The following is a 24,539-nucleotide window of genomic DNA, read 5'->3' on the forward strand; positions in this document are numbered from 1 at the left end:
ACAGCAAACCAGTAGCCAACATCAAAGTAAATGGTGAGAAGCTGGAAGCAATCCCACTAAAATCAGGGACTAGACAAGGCTGCCCACTTTCTCCATACATATTCAACATTGTACTTGAAGTCCTAGCCAGAGCAATTTGACAACAAAAAGGAAGAAGTCAAAATATCACTATTTGCAGATGATATGATAGTATATATTAGTGGCCTTAAAGATTTCATGAAATCTAGAAGGATGTCAGACTCTAAAATGTTCTCCATTTTTTCTAATGAATGGTGAATTTATTATTGCATTGTAAAGAACTTTAAGTACAGAATACATCACAGAAAGCTTATTATACATGATGTTCTAACTTCCCAAAAGCCCTTCTTCTATTCCTATGAAAAAAGAATAAGTTTTGATGAGAATCTAGTTTAGGAAAAACTCTGTCCACCCATAAAAGTTATAAATGTCACGATTCTAATGAATCTTTACATAAATGTTTGGTGTCCTATTTAACTTTACTCATGAAAACCTTATATTTCAAAACATAAACTCTGAGGAGTAAGCCTGAGAACACTGAGACAGCATGTCTTAATGGAAAATTATATTTTGTCTCTCTATACATGTACCAATCTGGTGAATCCTATTGTAATAAAGGACTTTTTTATTTCTAAGATACATTTAAACCCACCAATAACATATATAAAAAGTTGCTTTGCATTATTATAGCAATTAGAGCTATCAGTACTTTGATATCAAAGTCTTTCTCTTTCTCCCATTCTAACATCTCAGTTATATGGTTTATGTTTGAAAGGGGGCACATGTGTACCATGGGAGGAATGTGGAGGCCAGAAGCCAGCTGATGGGAGCTGGTTCTCTCTCGAGGACGCAGGCTTTGGGGAGAAAAGGAATGCCGACAGCAAGCATCTACACATGTTGAGCATGCTAGTCCCATTGTACAAATCTCATCAACTGATCCATCATGGGATTCTGGATTAGTGCTTGGGCTTATTTACTAAATATGGAACACAGGAAAAGAGGACTACCTGCTCTCCAACTCTGGAAAAACAAACGAATATTCTACCATATAAGTAATGGTCCTTGACACTAGTTTTTATGATGCAAATTTATGAAATCAACATCTCATGAAAAGGGCAAGGTGTGAAAATTATATTAAATTTATTTTTCTATGAGCATAGATTATAAACTGATGCCATAAGTACTCCAGAAAGGAGAAGATATGATAAGTAGCTTCTGAGTAGGAAGTGCTTCTGAGGGGTGAGGTGTTCACAGTGTTCACAGCAAAGGGCATCAGCTGTGCAAAATGAACCCTGAATGACTGGAGAACAATGATTCAGTTTGGACTGAACTGAAAAATGTTAACTCCTTTTGTATTATACTCTCAGTTTTGACAAGTTTTAGTCATCTGAGTATGACATTTGCTGAACTGTTCAGGTTGGTAACCTATTTTTTTTTTTTTTTTTTAGGTTTTTTGGTTTTTGTGTGTTTTGTTTTTGTTGCTGTTGTTTTCGTTTGGTTTGTTGTTTGAATTTGCTTTTCCAGACAGAGTTTTGCTACATAGTGCTGGCTGTCCTAGAACTCTGTAGACCAAACTGGTCTTAACTCAGAGATCCACCTGCTTTTCTACTTCCAAGTACTGAAATTACTGGTGTGCGCCACCACCACCAGGCTCAGCCTGGTGACCTCTTTCATTGCTGGGTAGACAGTCATATATTAGGTCATCTTATAAGTTAAATTGCCTTTTCTATACTGAAAACATTTGTTTTCTGGTATATATACTAAATGTTCTTCCAGCTATTTTACAATAAAACTGAAGAAGAATGTGTGGCTTTTGCAAATGTTTAAACAACTGAAAAAACTTTATCCTGGTAAAGATATCCTTCTCTCTCTCTCTCTCTCTCTCTCTCTCTCTCTCTCTGTGTGTGTGTGTTCGCGCGCGCGTGCCATGTGTGTGAGTTGGTACCTTTCACTGAACCAGTAGCTCACATATTTGGCTAGACTGACAGCCATGAATCCTGTCTCTACCTCCCCAGAGCTGGGATTGCAGGTACACAATGCCACATCAGGTGCATGCTGAAAATTTGCACTTACATCCTCAAGCTTGCACAGCAAGCTCTTTACCAAGTCGTCCAGCCCCATGCCCCACCAAAAGAGATTTAAATTATATACTGAAAAGTACCCCTCCCCACGTAAACAAAACTATCAGGGAGAATTTTTTTGAGTCACAAAAACACTAACAATCACCTTCATGTATTTTAATGTACAAAAAAGATATTTTTAGCTCTGATATTTTGTACCCATCATTTTAGAAGCAGGTGTAAATCTTACCTAGTGGTGTCATTTGGTAAGAAACACATCGATGTCTCCACAAAGAAATGGCAGATCTCTTTCGATTCTGCAGTTCTTGGAGTCTTTCTGCTAGTCCGCCCCTGTTTAATGGATTATAAAATACTATGTTTAAATAAAACAAAAGCCTTCAAGACAGCTATAGCTTTTACACTTTACAGCCCCTCTTCAGAAACAGATGAACATGGGAAATGTTAACATCTTTTGCATTATGCTCTCTTTCTGGGTATCATTTCCAATTTCTAGTTTTCTTAGAAGGTTTATTATCTTATTCACATAAAAGCTGCACTGCTATTTTACTCACAGTCTAACAGTTAAGTCAGTTTGGTTCTCATTCTATATTCTCTTAATTTGTTCACTACTAAGTGTGTAATATACTTACTGCCTGCAGTTACCACTTAGCTCAGGTTAGAAAATGCCCCATTCTGTCATGCAAATAGGGACTCCAAACATACAAATACATAAAAGCAATGTTCAGATCTATAGATAAGAATGAACTTGCCAATCAGTTGGTGGACCCAATAATCAAACAAGAATATAATTTTTGTGTTTTTGTGGTTTTTTGGCTTCCCCCCCCCCCCGAGACAGGGTTTCTCTGTATAGTCCTGGCTGTCCTGGAACTCACTTTGTAGACCAGGCTGGCCTTGAACTCAGAAATCCAACTGCCTCTGCTTCCCGAGTGCTGGGATCAAAGGCGTGCGCCACCACTGCCCAGCAAGAATATAATTTGAACTCCTTAAGATAATTTAGTTTTAGCCACAAATAGGGTAAAAGATCACAAAATCAAGAAAAGTTAAAAAATAAAGTAAGAAAAAACAGGATGAAAAAGGCAAAGCAAGAAAAGAAGGCAAGGGGAAGAAGGGAAAGGAACAGGGAAAGAGAGGGAAATCTACAGGTATCCTGAGTGGCTTCCCTCTATTTCATCTACCCACCTCATCTATCCATCCCACACTCAATTCTAAATTTGAAATTTATGTGCTGGAGAGATGGCTTATAGGTTAAAAGCACTAACTGCTGTTCTGGAGGCTCTGAGTTTAACTCCCAACATCCCCGTGACAGCTCACAACCACCTGTAACTCCAGGATCCAAGACCCTCACACAGACCTACATGGAGGCAAAACATCAATGCACATAAAATAAAAAATAAAAATAGTAAGTTATTTTTAAAAAATCTGAAATTTACAAGGTGCCTCTTGCCAGGAGCCATCTATGAGAAGGTAAAAGCTAGCAGGTGATCTTCCTGAGATTGTTTCACCATGGACTGCAAAGTCATGATGGATTTGCTTCTCTAGGTATGTCTGAAGAGGTTACATCTGAGGAAAAATTCCTGCTACTAATATGCTTTTCCTGTTATGATTGAATATATATATCACTAGGTATTGTTCTGAAGAACAATGAAGATGTACTGTCTTGTGGTGATGCTATATAGACAAATAGATGATTTCTTAATTCTTAATGATGATTCTATAATTCCTAAAATAATACTAGTAATTATAGGACTGCTATTAAGTCCTCTCTGATATTAAAACTCCAATGAGGACCCTGCCAGTCTTCAAGTATCACGAATTAATTGCTTATGAGATAGAAAGCAGGCATTTACAACTCAGAACACATTCCAAGAGGTTACAAAATAATTAACCAAAGGTCATAAAAAGAAACTAACAATTTACTGTTGGTGCAAGTACAGAAGACAAAATATTGACTAGGTTTATCTATATGAAATTTCAATGATAACTTAGTTATGGTGTTTAATTCTCCATGAACCTGTAGAGCTAATGACAGATAATGAATGTCTAGTCTTATTGGATACATAATGTAAACATTCTTTATTGTAAACTTCTTATTCAATTTATGATTTGAATTCATGTTTAAACATTTAGTGAACTTTTATTAAATAAAACAAAACAACAACAAAAAAGGATTCTTGGAGAAATCATGTGATCTACTCCCCTAGAAAAAACTAGGTACAAAGAGCCTATAGAGGATTACATTGTAGGGCATTTATTATATCCAAGCAGGAGGAGAGAGCAAGATTAGCAAGAGGAAGGAGAGGGACAGCAGATAGAATAACAGAAATTATAAGGGAACTTAAATTTTTAAAAGAGTAATATGCAGAATGCAGAGAGAAAAGGAGACAAAGAAGAAGCTGTAGAGAGAACAGAAAGAACAGGCATGGTAAGCCACCTCTGTGTCCCCTTAAACCCATTCCATGCCTGGCAGGCTCTTGGCCTCCATTAATTCAAGTCTAAGAACCTACCATTATCTAGTAGCTTAACTCCAAAAGTGCTTAACCAACCACTTCCCATCCAAAACTTGCTGTTCCTACTATCCCACTTTTAACACTACTTTATACTTCCTGGCTGACAATCAGTCTACCTAGAACAGGCAGAGGTTTCAAAGGCTGTTGTGTCTTCTACATATAAAAGCATGCTCATCATAGAAAAGATCCTCAACAGGGTTGGGAATATGATGTTCTGGAATTAAGTAACATCACCTGTAGCATTAAAATAATTTTAATTTCAATCACAATATCTTTCCCATACCCTCCTCCCTTCCTGGTAGCTGAATCCAGAGCCTTTTAAACATGTTAGACAAAGACTCCAATTGATTTAGATTCCTAGTTCTTGAATTTTTGAGATGAGATCTATGTACCACTCTAATCTGATTTCAAATTCACCATGTCACCCAGGCTTGTCTTGAACTATAATTCTACTGTCTGTGGTGTGATTGCAAGTGTGCATTATCATGTCCAACTATCTTTCTCTTCTGAAGCAACAGCTTCATTTGGGGCATTGATGGATTCAGATTGGCATAACTGACTATCTTGAGTCACAATGGCCACTGAGCAGTAATACTGGAGGAGTTTCACTTGCAGTGTTTCCCAAAGCAATACAAACCATAAGAGTAGTATGTTTAGCTTTTGAGTGGACCCATCTGCATCAGGAATATGTCTGATGTCTCTGGTAACAGACTCATACAGGCCACATCTATGATGACCTGAATGAGGTCACCTTTGTCTTGACCATTTAATAAGCCTTCTTCCTTTGACTGAAATCCCAGAAATCCACTGGTCTTCCAGCTGTATACAACCAAATTTCTACCACTACGTCACTAATTAAACTCTGTCTAATCTTTATTCTTCTTTGGTCTCATGACACTGCCCAAGGTTTTTGGATACCAGGAAGTGGTTTATTTAGAATGAGTACATAACCTTGTGCCTTATTTTAAAAAACATGAGAATAAATATTAATTTGTTCAACATAAAGCACCAATCCCATTATCTGTCTCTGGAAATATTCTCTCGACTACTCTAGAGACTAGAGTCCTTTCAAGACATAACAATTAAGACTCTCCATGGAGACTGTAAGTTTTGGCTTCAGTCTGCCCTGTGTTTCAACCACTCTTTGGTCAATTACTCCCAGTTTGCTGTGGAAATATTAATAGACACCCACACTCTCTGCACATATTTTCTTCCTACAGTGATCCATTCTCCTAGCAACTCTCTGCTACGTCTGGGCATAAGATACTTTGCTGCTTGGCACAGGTTCTTTCTTGCTTTCACCCCCAGCCCTCCACATGTGTCCTCTTTCTACTGTGATCCATTCTCTAGGAACTCTCTGTTACTTGTAGTATAAGGCACTGTGCTGCTTGACACTGGTTCTTTCTCACTTTCATATTTTGTTTTGGGGAAAGGGACATTATTTTATTCCAATATATAACACACAAGCATACCATTTGACATAAGGTTGGAACATGTCTCTAAATGCTCCCTCACATATCCCGCTTGGGAACAAAGGCTAGTCTCTCACTGATAAACCAGTAACAAGGATTTTTGCCCTCTATGGCTCTCCTCAGCCATAAGGTGTTTTTATCTGTACTGGCTAGTTTTGTGTCAACTTGACACAGCTGGGGTTATCACAGAGAAAGGAACTTCAGTTGAGGAAATGCCTCCATGAGATTCAACTGTAAGACATTTTCTCAATTAGTGATCAAGGGGGAAAGGCCCCTTGTGGGTGGGACCATCTCTGGGCTGGTGGTCTTGGGTTCTATAAGAAAGCAAGCTGAGCAAGCCAGTAAAGAACATTTCTCTATGGCTTCTGCATCAAGTCCTGCTTCCTGACCTGCTTGAGTTCCAGTCCTGACTTCTTTTGGTGATGAACAGTAGTATGGAAGTGTAAGGCAAATAAACCCTTTCCTCCCCAACTTGCTTCTTGGTCATGATGCTTGTGCAGGATTAGAAACCCTGACTAAAACATTATCCTTCAAACAAGGGTCTTATATTTTCTTGTATTTGTAAGCATTATTCTGGCCAATCTCTCTAACCACACTCATGCCATAAAGATAAGCTAAAGGACTTATGCTTATTTTATGAGTTATATTTGATAAGGAAACAGTGATTCGTCTGTCTCTACTTTCAAACATAGCACCTACAACACTGATATATAATAAAACTTGATAAGCCAAACAACACATTTCTACTAAGGAAAGCAGTCATGCAAGCTAGCCATGTCTAAATTCATAAATGTTCCAATTGAATGAACAATTTTGTAAACTGGCTCCTGAATGGGCTTGTATATCAAAAATCAGAATTTTATATTGTCAATTTTCTTTCTCAATTAAAAAAGTATTTTAAAATTAAAATCTCAGTTAATATTTTAAAGAAAGAGAAGAACAGAGGAATAGGAAATTTAAAAGTTGATCTAACCTTAAAAGCTTCTTCTTTGTTGCTGAATATTCTGGAGTCTTCGGAAACTTGACCGTGTATTTCTGGGGTGTCAATGTAGGCTCAGCTGAATTTGCTTCTGAGTCAGTCTGATTAACCAAACACCGTCTTACATCAGATTTAAAATCCACCTGGTATTTGTGAGGGGATTCTGAATCAATGAACAGGGAATGTTCTGGGTCATCTTCTTTTTCACTATCTGATGAATACTCCAAAATTTCCGTAGAAATTGGCTGGAAAAATTAAGAGACATATAATTAAGTATTCTTCATGTAAGCCCACATGCAAATATGTCTATCATTGTTGACAAAAAGCCCTTTAATACTCAAAGATGAACAGAAGAATAGATAAAACTAGTTCTAAGACGGGGATTATTTTATAGACTCTCAAAATCAACACAAGTCTGCTTTTATCTTCATTCAGCAGGCAAGCAGTATGTGCCACCACACGAGTCACCACAGTAAACCACTACCTGAAAGACTAGGAGTGGGTACTTTCTGATAGGCAATGGGAAAAGATGACTTCTTTTTTTTATATGATTTTTTAAATTTTTTAATTAATTTACTTTTTTACATTCCATATTTTATTCCCCCCATCCACCCTCCAACTGTCCCACATCCCATACCTCCTCCCCACTCCCCTGTCTGCACATGGATGTCCCCAACCCCCAACCCACCTGACGGCTAAACTCCCTGGGGCCTCCAGTCTCTTGAAGGTTAGGTACATCATCTCTGAATGAACACAGACCCAGAAGTCTTCTACTGTATGTGTGTTGGGGGCCTCATATCAGCTGGTATATGCTGCCTATTTGGTGGTCCAGTGTTTGAGAGATCTCAGGGGACCAGATTAATTGAGACTGCAGGTCCTCCTATAGGATCGCCTTCTCCTCAGCTTCTTTAAGCCTTCCCTAAATCAACAACAGGGGTCAGCTGCTTCTGTCCATTGGTTGGGTGCAAATATTTGCATCTGACTCTTTCAGCTGCTTGTTGGGTCTTTCTGAGAACAGTCATGCTAGGTCCCCTTTTATGAGCGCTCCATAGCCTCAGGAATAGTGTCAGGCCTTGGGACCTCCCTATGAGCTGGATCCCACTTTGGGCCTGTCGCTGGACCTTCTTTTCCTCAGGCTCCTCTCCATTTCCAATCCCTGTAATTCTTTCAGGCAAAAACAATTATGGGTCAGAGTTGTGACTGTGGAAAAGCAACCCCATCCCTCTCTTGAAGTCCTGTCTCGCTGCTGGAGGTGAGCTCTATTAGTTCCCTCTCCCTACTGTCGGAAATTTCATCTAAGGTCTCTCCCTTTGAATCCTGAGAGTCCCTCACCTCCCAGGTCTGTGGTTCATCCCCCAACCTCCTATTTCCTGAGGTTGCCTGTTTCCATTCTTTCTGCTGGCCCTAAGGGCTTTAGTCCTTTTCCCTCACCCAATATCAGATCAGATTCCTCTCTCTCTCTTCCACTGCCCCTCTCTGTCCATTTTCCCACCAAGGTCCCTCCCTCCCTCCCCAATCACTTATGATTGCTTTCTTCTCTTTCCCAAGTGGGACTGAGGTATCCTCAGAAAATTGAAAATCAATGTACCTGAAGACCCAGCTATACCACTCTTGGGAATATACCCAAAAGATGCCCCACCATGTCACAGGGGCACCTGTTCCACTGTGTTCATAGTAGCCTTATTTGTGATAGCCAGAAGCTGGAAACAACCTAGATGTCCCACAACAGAAGAATGGATACAGAAAATGTGGTTCATTTACACAATGGAATACTACTCAGCTATTAAGAATGAGGACATCTTGACTTTTGCAGGCAAATGGATGGAACTAGAAAATATCATCCTGAGTGAGGTAACTCAGACATAAAACGACATGCATGGTATATACTCACTAATAAGTGGATATTAGCCAAAAATTTAAAAAGTACAGAATAACCAAAATACAGTCCACAGAACTCAAAAAGGTAAACAAGCGGAACTGCCGAAAAGATGACTTAACTTTGAAGTTTTAATAGGATCACCCCAACCCCTGCCTGTTGGTCAAGCTAGACAACTACAGCAACTGATAACTCGACCCTGCCCCTACTGCACTTGATTCCAGGGCAACAACTTCACTTACATTCCTGGAGTCCTGCTGCTGCCCAGGACAAAGAGAAGCCTGTAATCATTAGGGATCAACATTGCATCTCTCTACTTGCATCCCTGGAGGCCTGTCCCAACCCAGGTCAACAAGCAGCCTAATGTCATCAGGATCTACCAGCTCTGCCTGCATCCCTGGAAGCCTGCTACCACCAGGACAAACAGCTCTACCTGAAATCCTAAAGGCCTGCTTATATCAAGGACAACCAGCTCTGTGTGCAGCCCCAGAGGCCTATTCCCATCAGGGATGAACATGCCTTCCTGCCAACACCAGGGACAATCTATGGCTAAAGGCCAGTGGAAGAACACAAACAATGAAAACCAAGGCAATATGGCACCACCAAAACCCATCTATCCTACTATAGCAAGCCATGAATATACTAACACACCTGAATTGCAATAAAAATGACCTTAAATCTAATCTTATGAAGATGATAGAGGACTTTAATGAGGAAATGAATAAAGACTTTAAAGAAAAACAGGGCAATACAATCAAACAGGTGAAAGAAATTAATAAAACTGTTCAAGACGTAAAAATGGAAATAGAAGCAATAAATAAAACACAAACTGAGGCAATCCTAGAGATGAAAAACCTAGAAAAGAGAACAGCAACTACAGAGAGAGGCGTTACCAACAGAATACAAGAGATGGAAGAGAGAATCTCAGGTGTAGAAGATAACCATAGAAGAAATTGATACATAGTCAAAGAAAATGCTAAAGCTAAACATTTCTAATACAAAATACTCAGGAAATTTGGAACACTAGAAAAAGTCCAAACTTAACAAAGAAAAGACTCTCATTTCAAAGGCCTAGAAAATATTTTTAATAAAATCACAGAAGAAAATTTCCCTAACCTAAAGTAAGAGATGCCTATAACCATAAAAGGAGTATACAGACCACCAAATAGATGGACCAAAAAAGAAAATTGTCCTTCCACATAATAATCAAAATATTAAATGTATAGAACAAAGAAATAATATTAAAAGCTGCAAGGGAAAAAGGTCAAGTAACATATAAAGGCAAGCCTATCATAATTACACCTAACTTTTCAACCAAGACTTTAATAGCCAGAAGGGCCTGAACAGATAGATGTCTTACAGTCTCTAAGAAATAACAGGTGCCAGCTTGGAAGGCTATACCCAGCAAAACTTTGAAAGACAGAGAAAACATGATATTCCAATAAAAAAAATTAAACAATATTTTTCCATTACTCCAGTCCTATAGAGGATACTAGAAGGAAAATTCCAACACATGCAACAAATAATTCCACAACAAATCCAACACACAAACACAAAGTACGACCACCAACATCAAAATAACAGGAACTAACAGTCATTGTTCATTAATATCTCTCAACATGGTCTCAATTCCCTAATAAAAAAACACAGGCTAACCAAGTGGATGAGTAAGAGTGGATGAGCAAACAAGCTCCATCATTCTGTTGCACACAAAACACACCTCAGCAACAAAGATAGACATTATCTCAGAGGGAAGAGCTGGAAAAGAGTTTCCAAGCAACTGGGCTCAAGAAACAAGCTGGAATAGCCATTCCAATATTTAATTAAATGAAGTTTTAATCAAGAGATAACATTCACTTTAGTCACAAACTAAATATATTGTCTCTTTAAGTATAAAGCATTTTAATTCAGCAAAGAAGGGACTAAGATTAAATAAGAAAACTTGCCTTTTCTGGCACAACTCCAATATAACTTTTAGAAACCAGTTAGAAATCTTTAACAAAAATAGGAATTACTTAAAATGTAACTGCTTAAAATTTCTTAAACTATTTCTTCCCTGTCTTACTCAAATTGCTGAATTTATAAAATAAAATTACTATTTAAAAGGTAGATCAAGAGGATACAAATTAGAAAGGAAGAAGTCACGGGATCACTATGCACCGATGATATGATATTATACCTAAGTAGTCCCCAAAATTCTACCTGAAAACTCCTACAGCTGTTAAGTAACATCAGCAAACAAATCAGGAGCCTTCCTTTATACAAATGATAAACAGGCCAGGAAAGAAATCAGGGGGAAAAAAACCTTCACAATAGCTACAAATACTATAAAATATCTTTAAGTAACTCTACCCAAGCAAGTGAAAGACCTGGATTACAAGAATTTAAATCCCTGAAGAATGAAATCAAAGAAGTCCTCAGAAAATGAAAAGGTCTCTAAAGCTTGGTAGGATTAACATAGTGGAAATGGCCATCTTACCAAATCAATCCACAGATTTAGTGTAATCTCCATCAAAATTCGAACACAATTTTTTACAAACATCAAAAAAACCCAATTCTCAACCTCATATGGAAAAACAAAAAAATCCAGGATAGCCAAACAATCCTGAACAATAAAAGAACTTAAGGAGGAATCACTATTCATGACCTCAAACTGCACTACAGAGTAATAGTGATAAAACTACATGGTATTGGTACAGAGACAGACAGATTGATTAATGGAATAAAAGCGAAGACCCTGAAATAAACACACACACCTGGGGACACTTGAGTTTTGACAAAGCCGCCAAAAACATACAATAGAAAAAAAGGAAGCATTTTCAACAAATGATGGTGGTCTAACTGAATGTCTTAATGTAGAAGAATGCAAATTGATCTACCAGCACAAAACTCCAGTTCAAGTGTATCAAAGACCTCAACAAAAAAATTGAAATACTAAAGCTAATATAAAAGAAAATGTGAAATAGCCTTGAACTCAATGATATAGAAGACAATTTACTAAACAGAACATAAATGACTCAGGCCCTAAGATCAACAACAATAAATGGGGCCTCATGAAGCTGAAAAGCTTCTATAAGGCAAAGGACACTGTCAATAGAACAAAAGGGCGGTTTACAAATTGGGAAAAGATCTTTACTAACCCTACATCTGACAGAGGGCTAATATCCAAAATATATAAAGAACCCAAGAAGTTAAACTCCCAACAACCCAAATAATCTAATTTTAAAATGGGGTACAGAGCTAAATAGAGAATTCTCAATAGAGGAATCTTGAATGGCTGAGAAGCACCCAAAAAATGTTTAACATCCTTAGTCATCAGGGAAATGCAAATCACAATGACCCTGAGATTCCACCTTACATCAATCGGAATGGTTAAGAGCAAAGACTCAAGTGACAGCATATGCTGGCAAGAATGTGTAGAAAAAGGAACACTCCTCCATTGCTGGTAGGAGTGCAAGCCTATACAATCACTCTAGAAATAAATCTGGCGGTTCCTGAGAAAATTGGAAATGGTTCTATCTGAAGACCCAGTTATCCTGCTCCTGGGCATATACCCAAAAGATATTCCAATATACCACAAGGACACATGATCCACTATGCTCATTGAAGTTTTATTCATAATAGCCAGAAACTGGAAACAACACAGATGTCCCTCAAACAAAGAATGGATACAGAAAATGTGGTTCATTTACATAACAGAATACTACTCAGCTATTAAAACCAAGGACATCATGAATTTTATAGGCATTTTATAGGCATGTATCGAACTAGAAAATAACATCCAGAGTGAGGTAACCCAGACCCAAAAGGTCAAGCATGGTATGTCCTCGCAGATAAGTGGATATTAGCCAGAAAGTACAGTACAAAGACCCAAAGAAGTTAAACCAGAAGGAAGGCCCAAGGAAGGATGCTTGAATTTCAGAAGGAGAAATAAAATACTCAAAGGAGGCAGAGGGAATTGAGAGGGATGGGGGAGAGAATCAGGTATGGGGATAGTCAAGAAAGAAGGCCACAGAAACAGGAAAATGAATGAAAATCTACATCTGCCAGGGGTAGGGGATGGGGGAAATCTCTAGGCAGTCCCAGAGACCTGGGATGGGGGAGGCCCCCAGGAGTCAATGCAAGTAACCTTAGGCAAAATGCCTAACAGTGAGGACATAGAACTTGAAGAAGCCAACTCCCCCAAAGGAGGTATAAGAACACCAACCCAACCACAAAACTTTCCACCCAAAATTTGCCCTGTCTAAAAGAAATGTAGGGATGGAGCAGAGACTGAAGGAAAGGCCAACTGAAAGAACTTGCACAACTTGAAACCCACCTAATGGGCGAGCACCAAATCCCTGACATTATTAATGATACTCTATTATGCTTGCAGACAGTGGCTGAGCATAAATGTCTGCTGAAAGGCTGTACCCTGCAGCAGACTGAAACAGATGCAGATACCCACAGGCAAATATTGGACAAAGGTCATGGACCCCTATGGAAAAGATGGGGGAAGGATTGAAGGCCCTGAAGGGGAAGTGAACCCTACCAGAAGACCAACAGAGTCAACTAACCTGAACCCTTGGGTGCTCTCAGAGACTGAGCCACCAACCAAAGAATATACACAGGGTGGAACGAGGCTCCTGGCATATATGTAGCAGACATGCAACACAGGCTCTATGTCTGCCTTGTCTGGACTCAGTGGTAGAGGTGCTTAATCTGGCAGAGACTTGATGTGCCAGGGTAAGGAGATACCCAGAGGGGGCTCCACCTCTTAGAAGGGAGGTAGAGGGGGAATGTAAGGAGGGACTCTCTGAGGGAGGGAACAGGAGCAGGAGCAGTGTTTGGGATATAGATAAATTAAAAAAAATTTTTTTGTTTTTTGTTTTGGTTTGTTTGTTTGTTTGTTTGAGACAGAGTTTCTTTGCATAGCTCCGGCTGTCCTGGAACTTATGCGGTAGACCAGGCTGGCCTCAAACTCAGAAATCCACCTACCTCTGCCTCCCAAGTGCTGGGATTAAAGGCATGCGCCACCACACCCGGCTTAAAAAATAATTTTATGTTTTTTCTTATGAGACATCCCCACCAAGCCCCATGGGGATTGAACGTAGGATTCTACACCTCTTAGCTATATTCTGTACATTGTTTCTACTAAAAAAAAGTTCATAGCCCAGGTGTACTATGAACTATATAATTCTCCAGCCTAACCTCTGAGTAACTGAAATTTTAGGCCTACACCCTAGGAATGGCTGAGAATTTTTCTTTAGAATGAAGGTTTTCACTTCATCCTAAAATAAGATCTCTCAACCTCAGTTAGTTCTATTGCCAGTTGAAGTTAGGAAAATATGCACTGTGGAGTGTTTAGTAACAGTCCCTGCCAACACCTATCAGAGGAGAGTAGTGCATGTCCAATCAGTAATGACAATCAGAACATGCCCAGACATACATAGCCTACTGCTTCCTGGAACCAAAAGTACTGTCTGTCCTAGAAAGGGACACAGCTTGTGCCACAGACTCAAAAACAAATGTGAAGAGGATACAAAGTACACTGGAGTTATGTGTGGGTTCTTTTTTCTTCAATCCTTGTCCACCCCTCTTCTTCCCCCCTTTCAGCCTCCCAAAACTAGGAAGAGGAGAAAAAAGAATTAAGAGAAGAGAGAAAAGAAAATCCCCAAAAATATCAGGGGCAGGAAAGGGGATAATATCGTTAGACCATATCCTGCTGACTAGAGCATCAAGTTCATTGAGGCAAGTTTGATCTTTGCTTTCAGGATATCTAATTTATTCTCATCTCTTTGTCAGGGGCACTATAGCAACCAACATGAATCAAAGCAACCAATTACCTCTGTATTTGGCAACCAATTACAACTCCCTCTGTAGGATTGAATAGAATGCTGAGCTTTAACACCTGAGAGGAGGGAGAAAGCACATTCCAAGGAAAAAGAGCAGTGTGATCTGGGGGAACACAAGACAGGCAGGGAAACACACAGAGTAGCAGAGACTTGGCTATGTGAATGTTTTCAAGATGGGGAGTGGCTACAGCTTTGCTCTGAGGCAGCAGAGAACCATCAGCTTTTTAAGCAGGAGCTAACATCAGATGTTGATGTAGAAGGATCATCAAGCCAATATTTTGAATAATAGACTGTGACATGGAAGAGCACAGAACTTATGCCAACATACTGAAAAGGATACTCAGAGCAAGGCACAAGAGGATTGAGTACATTGGGAACAGAAGGTCTTAAGAGAAAACCAACAAAATGGTGCAAGTACATGGAGAACTCACAGTAGAAATGAGAGCTAAGCATGGAGTCAAAGAAGATGCCAGGCATCAACTGTGAGCATCAAGTGAATGAAGTTGCATTTATGCAGAAGGAAGACTCCAGAACTTAAGTGTGGAGGAGTAGTTGTTTTTTTTTTTTTTTTTTTTTTTTTTTTTTTTGAGCCTGGAACTCACTCTGTAGACCAGGTTGGCCTCGAACTCAGAAATCCGCCTGCCTCTGCCTCCCGAGTGCTGGGATTAAAGGTATATGCCACCACGCCCGGCTGAAGGTTTAGTTCTTAACAATGAGTTTGACTATGATGTGTGGAATACTTAGAACTAGACTGACCCTCATATGACAGTTCCATGCCACTGGATTACTAGAGTGGCTTGGGTAGAAGACATACCTTTAAGAATTCATAGAATAGGAACAATGTGTAGAAAAGAGTTAGAGAAGACTGTCCATGGAAAGGACATACAATTGAGAAGAGCCAAGCTAACAACTTAAGCATAATAAAAACATTTAAGCTGTGACAGGGAAGACAGGAAAAAAAATGGTTTTGATCTGACAAAAGAGAGATTGCATGGGTATACAAAACCCCGTAGTGTAAGGGGTGGTTCTGTCCCTAAGGTCTTGTTCCACAATTGTTTGTTGACTTGTCAATAAAGACTGGGGGCCAATTGCTGGATGGTGGCACAGGTGGGACCTTTAGGTCCTAAGAGGAAAAGGAGATGCAGGGAAAGAGGGAGGGGCTTTTCTGCCACGCTTTGCAACAAGTAGAAAGCAGCAGTCATTTAAGGTCTTGGGGCAGCTAGGGCCTGTAGCCTCACCTATAGGTGGGGGCCAAAGATGTGTGTGTGTGGGGAGGTACTAGCTGATGTAAGCCTCTAAGTTTAAGGCAGAGGTAGAGATGAAGATAATAAATTTATAAGGGCACCCGGGCAGGAAGTATCTAGGACCAACAATTGTGCCTAGGAGAAAGTTCTAAAGGTAACAGTGCAGTGTGTGTGTCTTTTATCCTGTATTCTATGGTCTAGGGGCTAGTAACTTGACCCTTCCAGGAGCAAAGATAGGTAGGAAAGAAGTGGCTGTTCTGATCCCAGAGCTAAGCTGGAAGGTACAAGAGGTAGCTGGGAAGGGGCAGAACAAAGCAGCTCCTGGGAAGGCCTTGCATTTAAACCTATACACAATACAGGAGAACTGATGACAATGTGCTCTGAAGAATAATTTGGAGATGAAGTTAAAAAAAAGAGAGAGAGAAAAAAGAAAAGCAAATCTGCTAATCCTCTTAGGAAGCTCATATCTATTTCATTTGCTTTCAATGATTAAAAAAAGATTCCACAAAAAGGCATTCTTGAGCATTGCACAATGAGTGTGATAATTTTAAAGACAATCGTACAATCCACATGAATTTCCTCAGCAAAGAACTTAACAGTAACTATTAGCAGTAGATGAGTAGTGTTTTAGAATTTCTAGGCATCAATCCGTAATTAGCTAACTTATGTTTTAGGCTGTCAATTGTTAAATGAAAAGTAAATTATAAATTAGAATACAATGAATGCCTGCTATCCACACACTATCATGATTGCGTAATTAATACAAAAAAAATCCTCCAACTCTAATTTTGTTTTGTTCACAGTAAATTTGAAAATTGAAGAGGAGGAAATAAACTAAAATCACACAACACCTTGTGAACAATTTCAAATACAATCTGTAGAGAGAAGAAACAAGAACAGGGAAGAAAGATCACTATATGTTAACAGTCTAGAGATTCTTCCCACACATAACTGGTGTTTGACTCTGATAAAGTCCCAGCCTTGACCTGCTGCAAGTGACCACCATAAAGCAAAGTATTTACCTATGCTTTGTTTCTTAATCTTCAAACTAGAAAGACAATAATACAATATTAAATACTTAGGAAATGTTAGCCATATTTATTAGCCCCAGTGGAAGATTATATATTTTATATTTATTTTCATACAGTTTTTTCTCAATTTTAGCAGAGATTTCATACAATAAAGAACAATGAAAAATTTAGTAAGTAATGTCTTCAGTGACAATCAAAATGACATTGCCTTAGTCAACCAAAGAAATCATGTACTCATCTCATACTATTAAGAAAACCAAAGCACAATGAAGAACTGTGGGAAAACAGCGGGGTCCTCTTACATCCACGTCATCTGAAGAAGACAAAAGATCTCTCTATGCATGAACACAATAAAATACAAGAAACTCTCCCAGGCAGCAGCTGTTTTATCCAGAGCTCATCTTTTAGAAATGTTTTCTCAGTGCACTTACATGAAAATTTTATTTCTATTTTTTATATATATGAATATCAATACACTCTGTATATGTATCACATGTTTATTATCCACTCATCAGTTTGGGGAGATTTAGGTTGTTTCTATTTCCTAGCTATAATAGAGAAGCAATGAACATGGCTGAGCAGAATGTAGATAGTCTTTTGACCATATGGGAAGGTGTAACGTGTGTGGGTCATATTGTAGATATGTTTTTTTGAGGGGTTTCTTTTTTTTTTTAAGAGGAGCTAGAGAAAGTACCCAAGGAGTTAAAGGGGTCTGCAACCCTATAGGTAGAAAAACAATATGAACTAACCAGTACCCCAGAGCTCGAGTCTCTAGCTGCATATGTATCAGAAGATGGCCTAGTTGGCCATCATTGGGAAGAGAGGCCCCTTGGTCTTGCAAACTTTATATGCCTCAGTACGGGGTAACGCCAGGGCCAAGAAGTGGGAGGGGGTGGGTAGGGGAGTGGGGGAGAAGGTCTGGGGGACTTTTGGGATAGCATTTGAAATGTAAATGAAGACAATACCTAATTAAAAAAATAAATTAAAAAATATTTTTAAAAAATTCTCCACACTAATTTTCAGAGTCGCTGCATGAAGGTTCCTTTGCCCACATTCTCATAAACATTTGTTATTGGTTGTTTTCTTGACTACAGCCATTGGGATTTGGGAGGGAGAAAATATCAAAGACATATCTATATATCTATATGTCTTGAAGAGTAGTCCATGCATGCTGGTTTCTATAAAGGATGACACTGAAAATTTTATTTTAATTAATATAAAACTAATTACACAATACATTGTGAGTCTGTTCTTCCTACTCTTGCCCCACCTCCTCCCACATTTACCCCCATTCTCCTACCCTCTTCCAATTTGTTTGCTTTTTTTTTTTTTTTTTTTTTATAATCTGCCTATGCTGATTATGCTGCCCATATACTCAAGGGCAGTCACAAGAACCATGGTCAGTCTATCATGACCTAGTATAGGAGCCCCACCCCTATACCCCTATAAATACCTATTCTCCCTCTCCCAAAGCCATCAACTTTTCAGTGTTTCCTCAGAGGTAGGGACTCAGGAGCCCCTTTCACCTCCATGCTTGAATGTTGACTGACTTGGTGTTCTGCCGGCCTTGTTTAGGCAAACCACTTGATGTGAATTTATGAATGTTATGGCCCTTTCAAGACAGCCTGTTTTAAGAAGGGGGAACACGCCGGGCGTGGTGGCGCACGCCTTTAATCCCAGCACTCGGGAGGCAGAGGCAGGCGGATTTCTGAGTTCGAGGCCAGCCTGGGCTACAGAGTGAGTTCCAGGACAGCCACGACTACACAGAGAAACCCTGTCTCGAAAAACCAAAAAAAGAAAAAAAAAGAAGGGGGAACACTGTTTTGCTCTGGTGCTCTCTGACCTCTGGCCTTTTTGCTCTATATGAGTATTTGCATGTGTGTGTGTGCGTGTGTTTGTGTGTGTGTGTGTGAATGGTGCTGTTTGTGGCCTAGGCTTGCCACAAAATAATCTATATTATCAGATCCTGCGAAAAAACCTATACTCAACAAAACTGGAATACCTGGATGAAATGGAAACTTTCTAGACAGATACCAAGTACCACTGGCGAGTATGTGGAGAAAGAGGAACACTCCTCCATTGCTGGCGGGATTACAAGCTGGTAAAACCACTCTGGAAATCAGTTTGGTGGTTCCTCAGAAAACTGAACATAGTACTAATGGAGGATCCAGCAATATCACTCCTGGGCATATACCCAGAAGATGGTCTACCCTATAATAAGGACACATGCTCCACAATGTTCAGAGCAGCCTTATTTATAATAGCCAGAAGCTGGAAAGAATCCAGATGTCCCTCAACAGAGGAATGGATACAGAAAATGTGGTACATTTACACAATTGAGTACTATTCAGCTATTAAAAACAATGAATTCATGTAATTCTCTGGCAAATGGATGGATCTGGAGGATATCATCCTGAGTGAGGTAACCCAATCACAAAAGAACACACAAGGTATGCACTCCCTGATAAGTGGATATTAACCCAGAAGCTCGAAATACTCAAGATACAATTTGCAAAACATGAAACTCAAAAAGAAGGAAGACCATAGTATGGATACTTCGATCCTTATTAGAAGGGGGAACAAAATACCTACAGAAGGGATTACAGAGACAAAGTTCAGAGCTGAGACAGAAGGAATGACCATCCAGAGACTGACCCACTTGGGGATCCATCCCATAAACAACCACCAAATGCAGGCACTACTGTGGATGCCAACAAGAGCTTGCTGACAGTAGCCTGATATAGCTGTCTCTTGAGAGGCTCTGCAAGTGCCTGACAAATACAGAAGTGGATACTCACAGCCATCCATTGGACTGAGCACAGGGTTCTCAATGAAGGAGCTAGAGAAAGTACTCAAGGAGCTGAAGGGGTTTGCAGTTCCATAGGAAGAGCCACAATATAAACTAACCAGTACCCTAAAAGCTCCCAGGGACCAAGCCACCAATCAAAGAAAAACACATGGTGGAACTCATGGCTCTAGCTGCATATGTAGCACAGGATGGTCTAGGCGGTCATCATTGGGAGGTGAGGCCCTTGGACTTGTGAAGGTTCTATGCCCCAGTATAGGGTAATGCCAGGGCCAGGAAGCAGGAGTGGGTGGGTTGGGGAGCAGGGGGAGGAGGGAGAGGATCGGGGGTTTTTGGAGGGGACACCAGGAAAAGGCATAACATTTGAAATGTAAATAAAGAAAATATCTGATAAAAATAAATAAATAGAAATATTAACTAAAATTCAACCTCTTAAGTCAGAAGTATGAATAAATTTTAAATTTTAGTTCAGTATTTGGTCTGACTTGGTAAGTGTCCTCCAAAACCATAGTTGTTAAAGTCTTGATACACAGACTGTGGTAGAATGATGAAATGGGTTACAAAGGCAGTTCTGGGTCATAGAAGTTGGCCCTCAGCAGGATTCTGCTTCATGATTCTCCTGGAAGGAGTACGTTTATTCCCCCATAACAGGAAAAAGCTGAAGACAGACTGATTCTGTCAAGTCCGGCATGCTGAATGGTTGAGTAAAAAGAGGTCAGTTGCCATCACATGAGTGACCTACAAACAGCTGTACCACTGAAACGTCTTGATTCAAATTAATTTTTTTAAACCTCATATACAATATAGTATCACATGCTCTGAAGGAGGAAGGAAAGATTAGAATCTCAGGGGCGTCTCATGACACACACTCCCAACAGACACCTGGCTAACTGCTTTGAACAAAGTCTCCTGTAGTTTGCCACAGTCACTCTTCAAAATGGTGGCAAGGTCACACCAGGGAAAAATCATAACACTATGGGATCAAAAGAGCTTTGTTTCTTTTTCTCTGCCTCTGGTTCCTGACTATCATGAAATAGGAGACTTGCTCTACCACATACTCCCCACTTAACCACTGGGGCAAAAGCACCAGGGCCAATGGACTGACTACAGGCTGAGCTTACTAACACTGTGATCCAAATACACCTTTTCTCTTTATAAAGTAGTTATGTCAAGTATCTGTTGGAATAGCAGAAAACTGACTAACACAGTATCCACTAGCACAACATACATTTAGTATAACCCCAAGCAGAGTGAAAATAAAACCTAGGCATAAGACTGATTGTTCACTGGCACTGTCATATTAAAAATTAGTCCATACTCCTTGCACTGGTTTTCTAACACAACATAACAAATGGCCACAACTTAAAACAGCACATGTTCACTATCACAGGTTATATTTGGGTATTATATCAGCAAACAGAAAGCTCTACAGAGTACCCAAAGTTAGAATCAAAATGCTAACTGGGGCCGGGCGTGGTGGCGCACACCTTTAATCCCAGCAGTCGGGAGGCAGAGGCAGGCAGATTTCTGAGTTCAAGGCCAGCCTGGTCAACAGAGTGAATTCCAGGACAGCCTGAGCTACACAGAGAAACCCTGTCTCAAAACACCAAAACAAACAAAAAATAAATAAATAAATAAATACTAGCTGGGCTCCCTTGTTTTCTGGAGTTCAAGGCCCCTTCCTCCCTCCCTTCCCAACAACTTTATGTGATACTACACAAAGACAAATTAACAACACTAAAGCCCCTAAAGAGGCATAAATAGAAACTCTAAAACTATATATGCAGGGCAAAATCTGTATAGTTTGGAAACATAAAAACAAGATTTTTAGGCTATCCTTACTTTAAGGTAAACAATTTAATTGCTTGTGAGTATAGTGTTTCTTTGAAAAGTTACAACAGACAACTAAAGATATATTCAAAGTAAACAATCTTTTAACAGTACTGGTATATATTGTGTAATTTTAACTTCTAGAGGATTCTCAGGCTTATCTATTTTATGTTCTCTTAAAATCCTTTCCAATTGCTTTTCTTACTATCACTAATCAATTTGTTTTAAGAATTTCTCGGGGGGAGGGTATGGGGGACTTTTGGGATAGCATTGGAAATGTAAATGAGGAAAATACCTAATAAAAAATATTTAAAAAAAAAAAAAAGAATTTCTCTCCTGGAAAAAAAGATGGCTTAGTAAAAACCATCAGCAAACTTAGAGTAATGATTAAATTATAAGGTACAGCTCAACTTTCACTAAAAGAAAAAACAAAAACAAAACAAAAACCAAACAGTAACAAATATCTGATCAGCAGAGCTGACAACAGCACTTTGAAAAGCAGGTACTTGCCAAGACTAATTTCTCCTAGCTTGTGCCCTGAGCACACTGATATCTGAAGACCACCCCTTTCTGGTTTAGTGTATTAACTTAGAATTCTAAAAGATGGATATTAAGCCAGAATTTCAACATAATCAAATGTATTAAACAATCATGTTTTGGGACTGTCATTAAAATTAAAAGTCTTCTTGATTTGCAAATCAGTAACAGTATGCTGACTTCTTTCCTACAGAAAAATCACTGGCTCCATCTGGCCAAGGATACAGTGAAAGGCTCTGCTATACCTGCAAAACGAAAACCAACTACCAAGGCTACTGACAACTTTGAAACCCTGAAACTGCAAATCCTCTGAATGCCTGTCACCGCCACACTGTGAGAAAAGGAGGCTAATTACTAATATGTGTGTCCAATTCTCCTCATTGTCAGGTAAAACTTCATTTGCATCATAAAATAATTTAATGCACTCTGAGTGGAAGTTACACACACAAAATCTCCACTTTTCAAATAAATATTAGCAATTTAATCTATAAATTTAATCTACAATTTTTCATACAAATATGATTATTTTTTAAAAAATACATATTTTTTCAGGTAAGGGAAGGTGCAGTTTATCGTTTTATAAAGAAAGAAAACAAGGCATGTGGCAGGTGGGCAAACATGGTGACTTTTTTACACAAACATGGTTCTTCTACCTGAAGTGTTACCCTGACAACTCCGGGTCAATACAAGCCTGAGGAATGGGGTGTGGCTGTGGGCCTGGGATTAGTTCAAGTGCCTTTCATTTAGCATTCCTTTCTCCAACGTGAACATTCTGGGTAAACGTTGCGGCTGAGCACCTAGGCAGGGCACTGGGATTCAGCTGTCGGGAGGGCTTCCCATACTTGCTGTAGGAGCATATATTATAAGGCTTTCTTAACCCACTGAGATGGTCACTAGCACATATTATTACCATTTCATTAATACATTTATTTGTATTACAACTATTTTTCAGACGGTGAGCTCCTGGACAGTCTGAGTTGTATTTTATGTGTCTGCTTAATATATTTCTACCCTGGAGAAATCTACTGGGAAAATATATAATGAATAATCTTCAACATATCACTTACTGAAAACTCCTCATCTAATTTATTTAAACAGTGGCAAGGACAAATCTTTTTTTGACAACATAGCTTTTCCTCAGGTTTTAGGAGACCTGGGGCAACTTCTGAAGAACAGTGAGGAGCTACACTTGCAATCATTTCTGAGGCTGACAGAGAAATTGAAGCGGTTCCTTCTGCCTCAGGAGACGAGCCATGAGGCTTCTTCCTTCCTACATGTCACATACAGTGACCATAATCAAATGATACAATGAAGCCATTGCTTAATCTCTAAATTATCCTCTTATGTCCTTTTTACAACTGCTAGTCAGAATACCAACTGCCTATCATGACACAGTAACTGAGAAACATGAAGCTAAAAGCTATGTTGGGGACAATTCACTTGTGACTTCCTGATAGACTTTCTCAATCCAAATCATGATGAAATAGCCAGTTAGTGTTGCAATGCACTTACTGCCTTAGGTAAAAAACACACAGCACTCAACACAGAAGTGGCTGGAAAGAACGCACAGCAGGAAGTTGTTTGTCACAAAAACAGTTTCTAAGTTTCTAAGCAGTTTCTAAGATGAAGAAGTGAAGAGGGAGAATCAGTTTCAAGCACTTAAGAAAATACTGAAGAAACTAATGTCTCAAATATAGCTAAAATATTCAATAAGTTCAGATTATCGTTAATTATAAATATAAAACCTCAACAGTGCACTTTGGTTAGGTAAAGACAGACCACAGTCGAATCACATCGACGTAAACCTCATTCTATTAAGAAGAAGCTACCTAGCTGCAGCTCTATTTCTTATACAAATATTTTTTGGGAAAATGATAATGATACCAACTAAAAGAGACAGAGGGGCAGGATACTCTCGATGACTTGCTCCTACCACTAAGAATCTTAATCATGTTTAATTTACAATGTCCTGAAACAAACATCCTGTTCAGCTATAAACCCAGCACCAAACTCTCTTGCCTAAGTCTCCAATCTCTATATGATATGTGGCTAGTTCACTGAAACTTTATTTCCATGTGCCTAGGAACTGTACACTAGTCAAAACAAAACAACAACAACAAACAAAAACAAAACAAAAACCCTACCTGTCATTTCTTTGGGATACAGCTATCATCCTTTCATTATAAGATTTCAAAATCTAATAGAAAGCTATTTCTAGCCCTTCCTCTGTAGATACTCCATAACCTGTATCATTTGAAAAGACTTGCTGAATACCATGTATCTCCTAGATGTGATATCACACTGGAACCCAGACCGTTTAAAGT

General features: G+C 39.2%; 1 protein-coding gene and 1 pseudogene across 1 annotated transcript in view; one reads left to right on the forward strand and one right to left on the reverse strand.

The window, feature by feature from the left end:
* Spidr (scaffold protein involved in DNA repair) overlaps positions 1-24,539 on the reverse strand; it is a 220,928-nt gene that overhangs the window by 138,605 nt on the left and 57,784 nt on the right. The window contains exons 6-7 of the mRNA XM_021185304.2: positions 7,052-7,302; positions 2,329-2,429 (exon numbers count right to left, since the gene is read on the reverse strand). Coding sequence (XP_021040963.1) covers positions 2,329-2,429; positions 7,052-7,302 — 352 coding nt within the window. The remainder of the gene's footprint in view (positions 1-2,328; positions 2,430-7,051; positions 7,303-24,539) is intronic.
* Positions 13,073-24,539, forward strand: part of LOC110311971 — a 32,629-nt pseudogene continuing 21,162 nt past the window's right edge.

Source organism: Mus caroli, chromosome 16 (genome assembly GCF_900094665.2).
Source record: "Mus caroli chromosome 16, CAROLI_EIJ_v1.1, whole genome shotgun sequence".
NCBI lineage: Eukaryota > Metazoa > Chordata > Mammalia > Rodentia > Muridae > Mus > Mus caroli.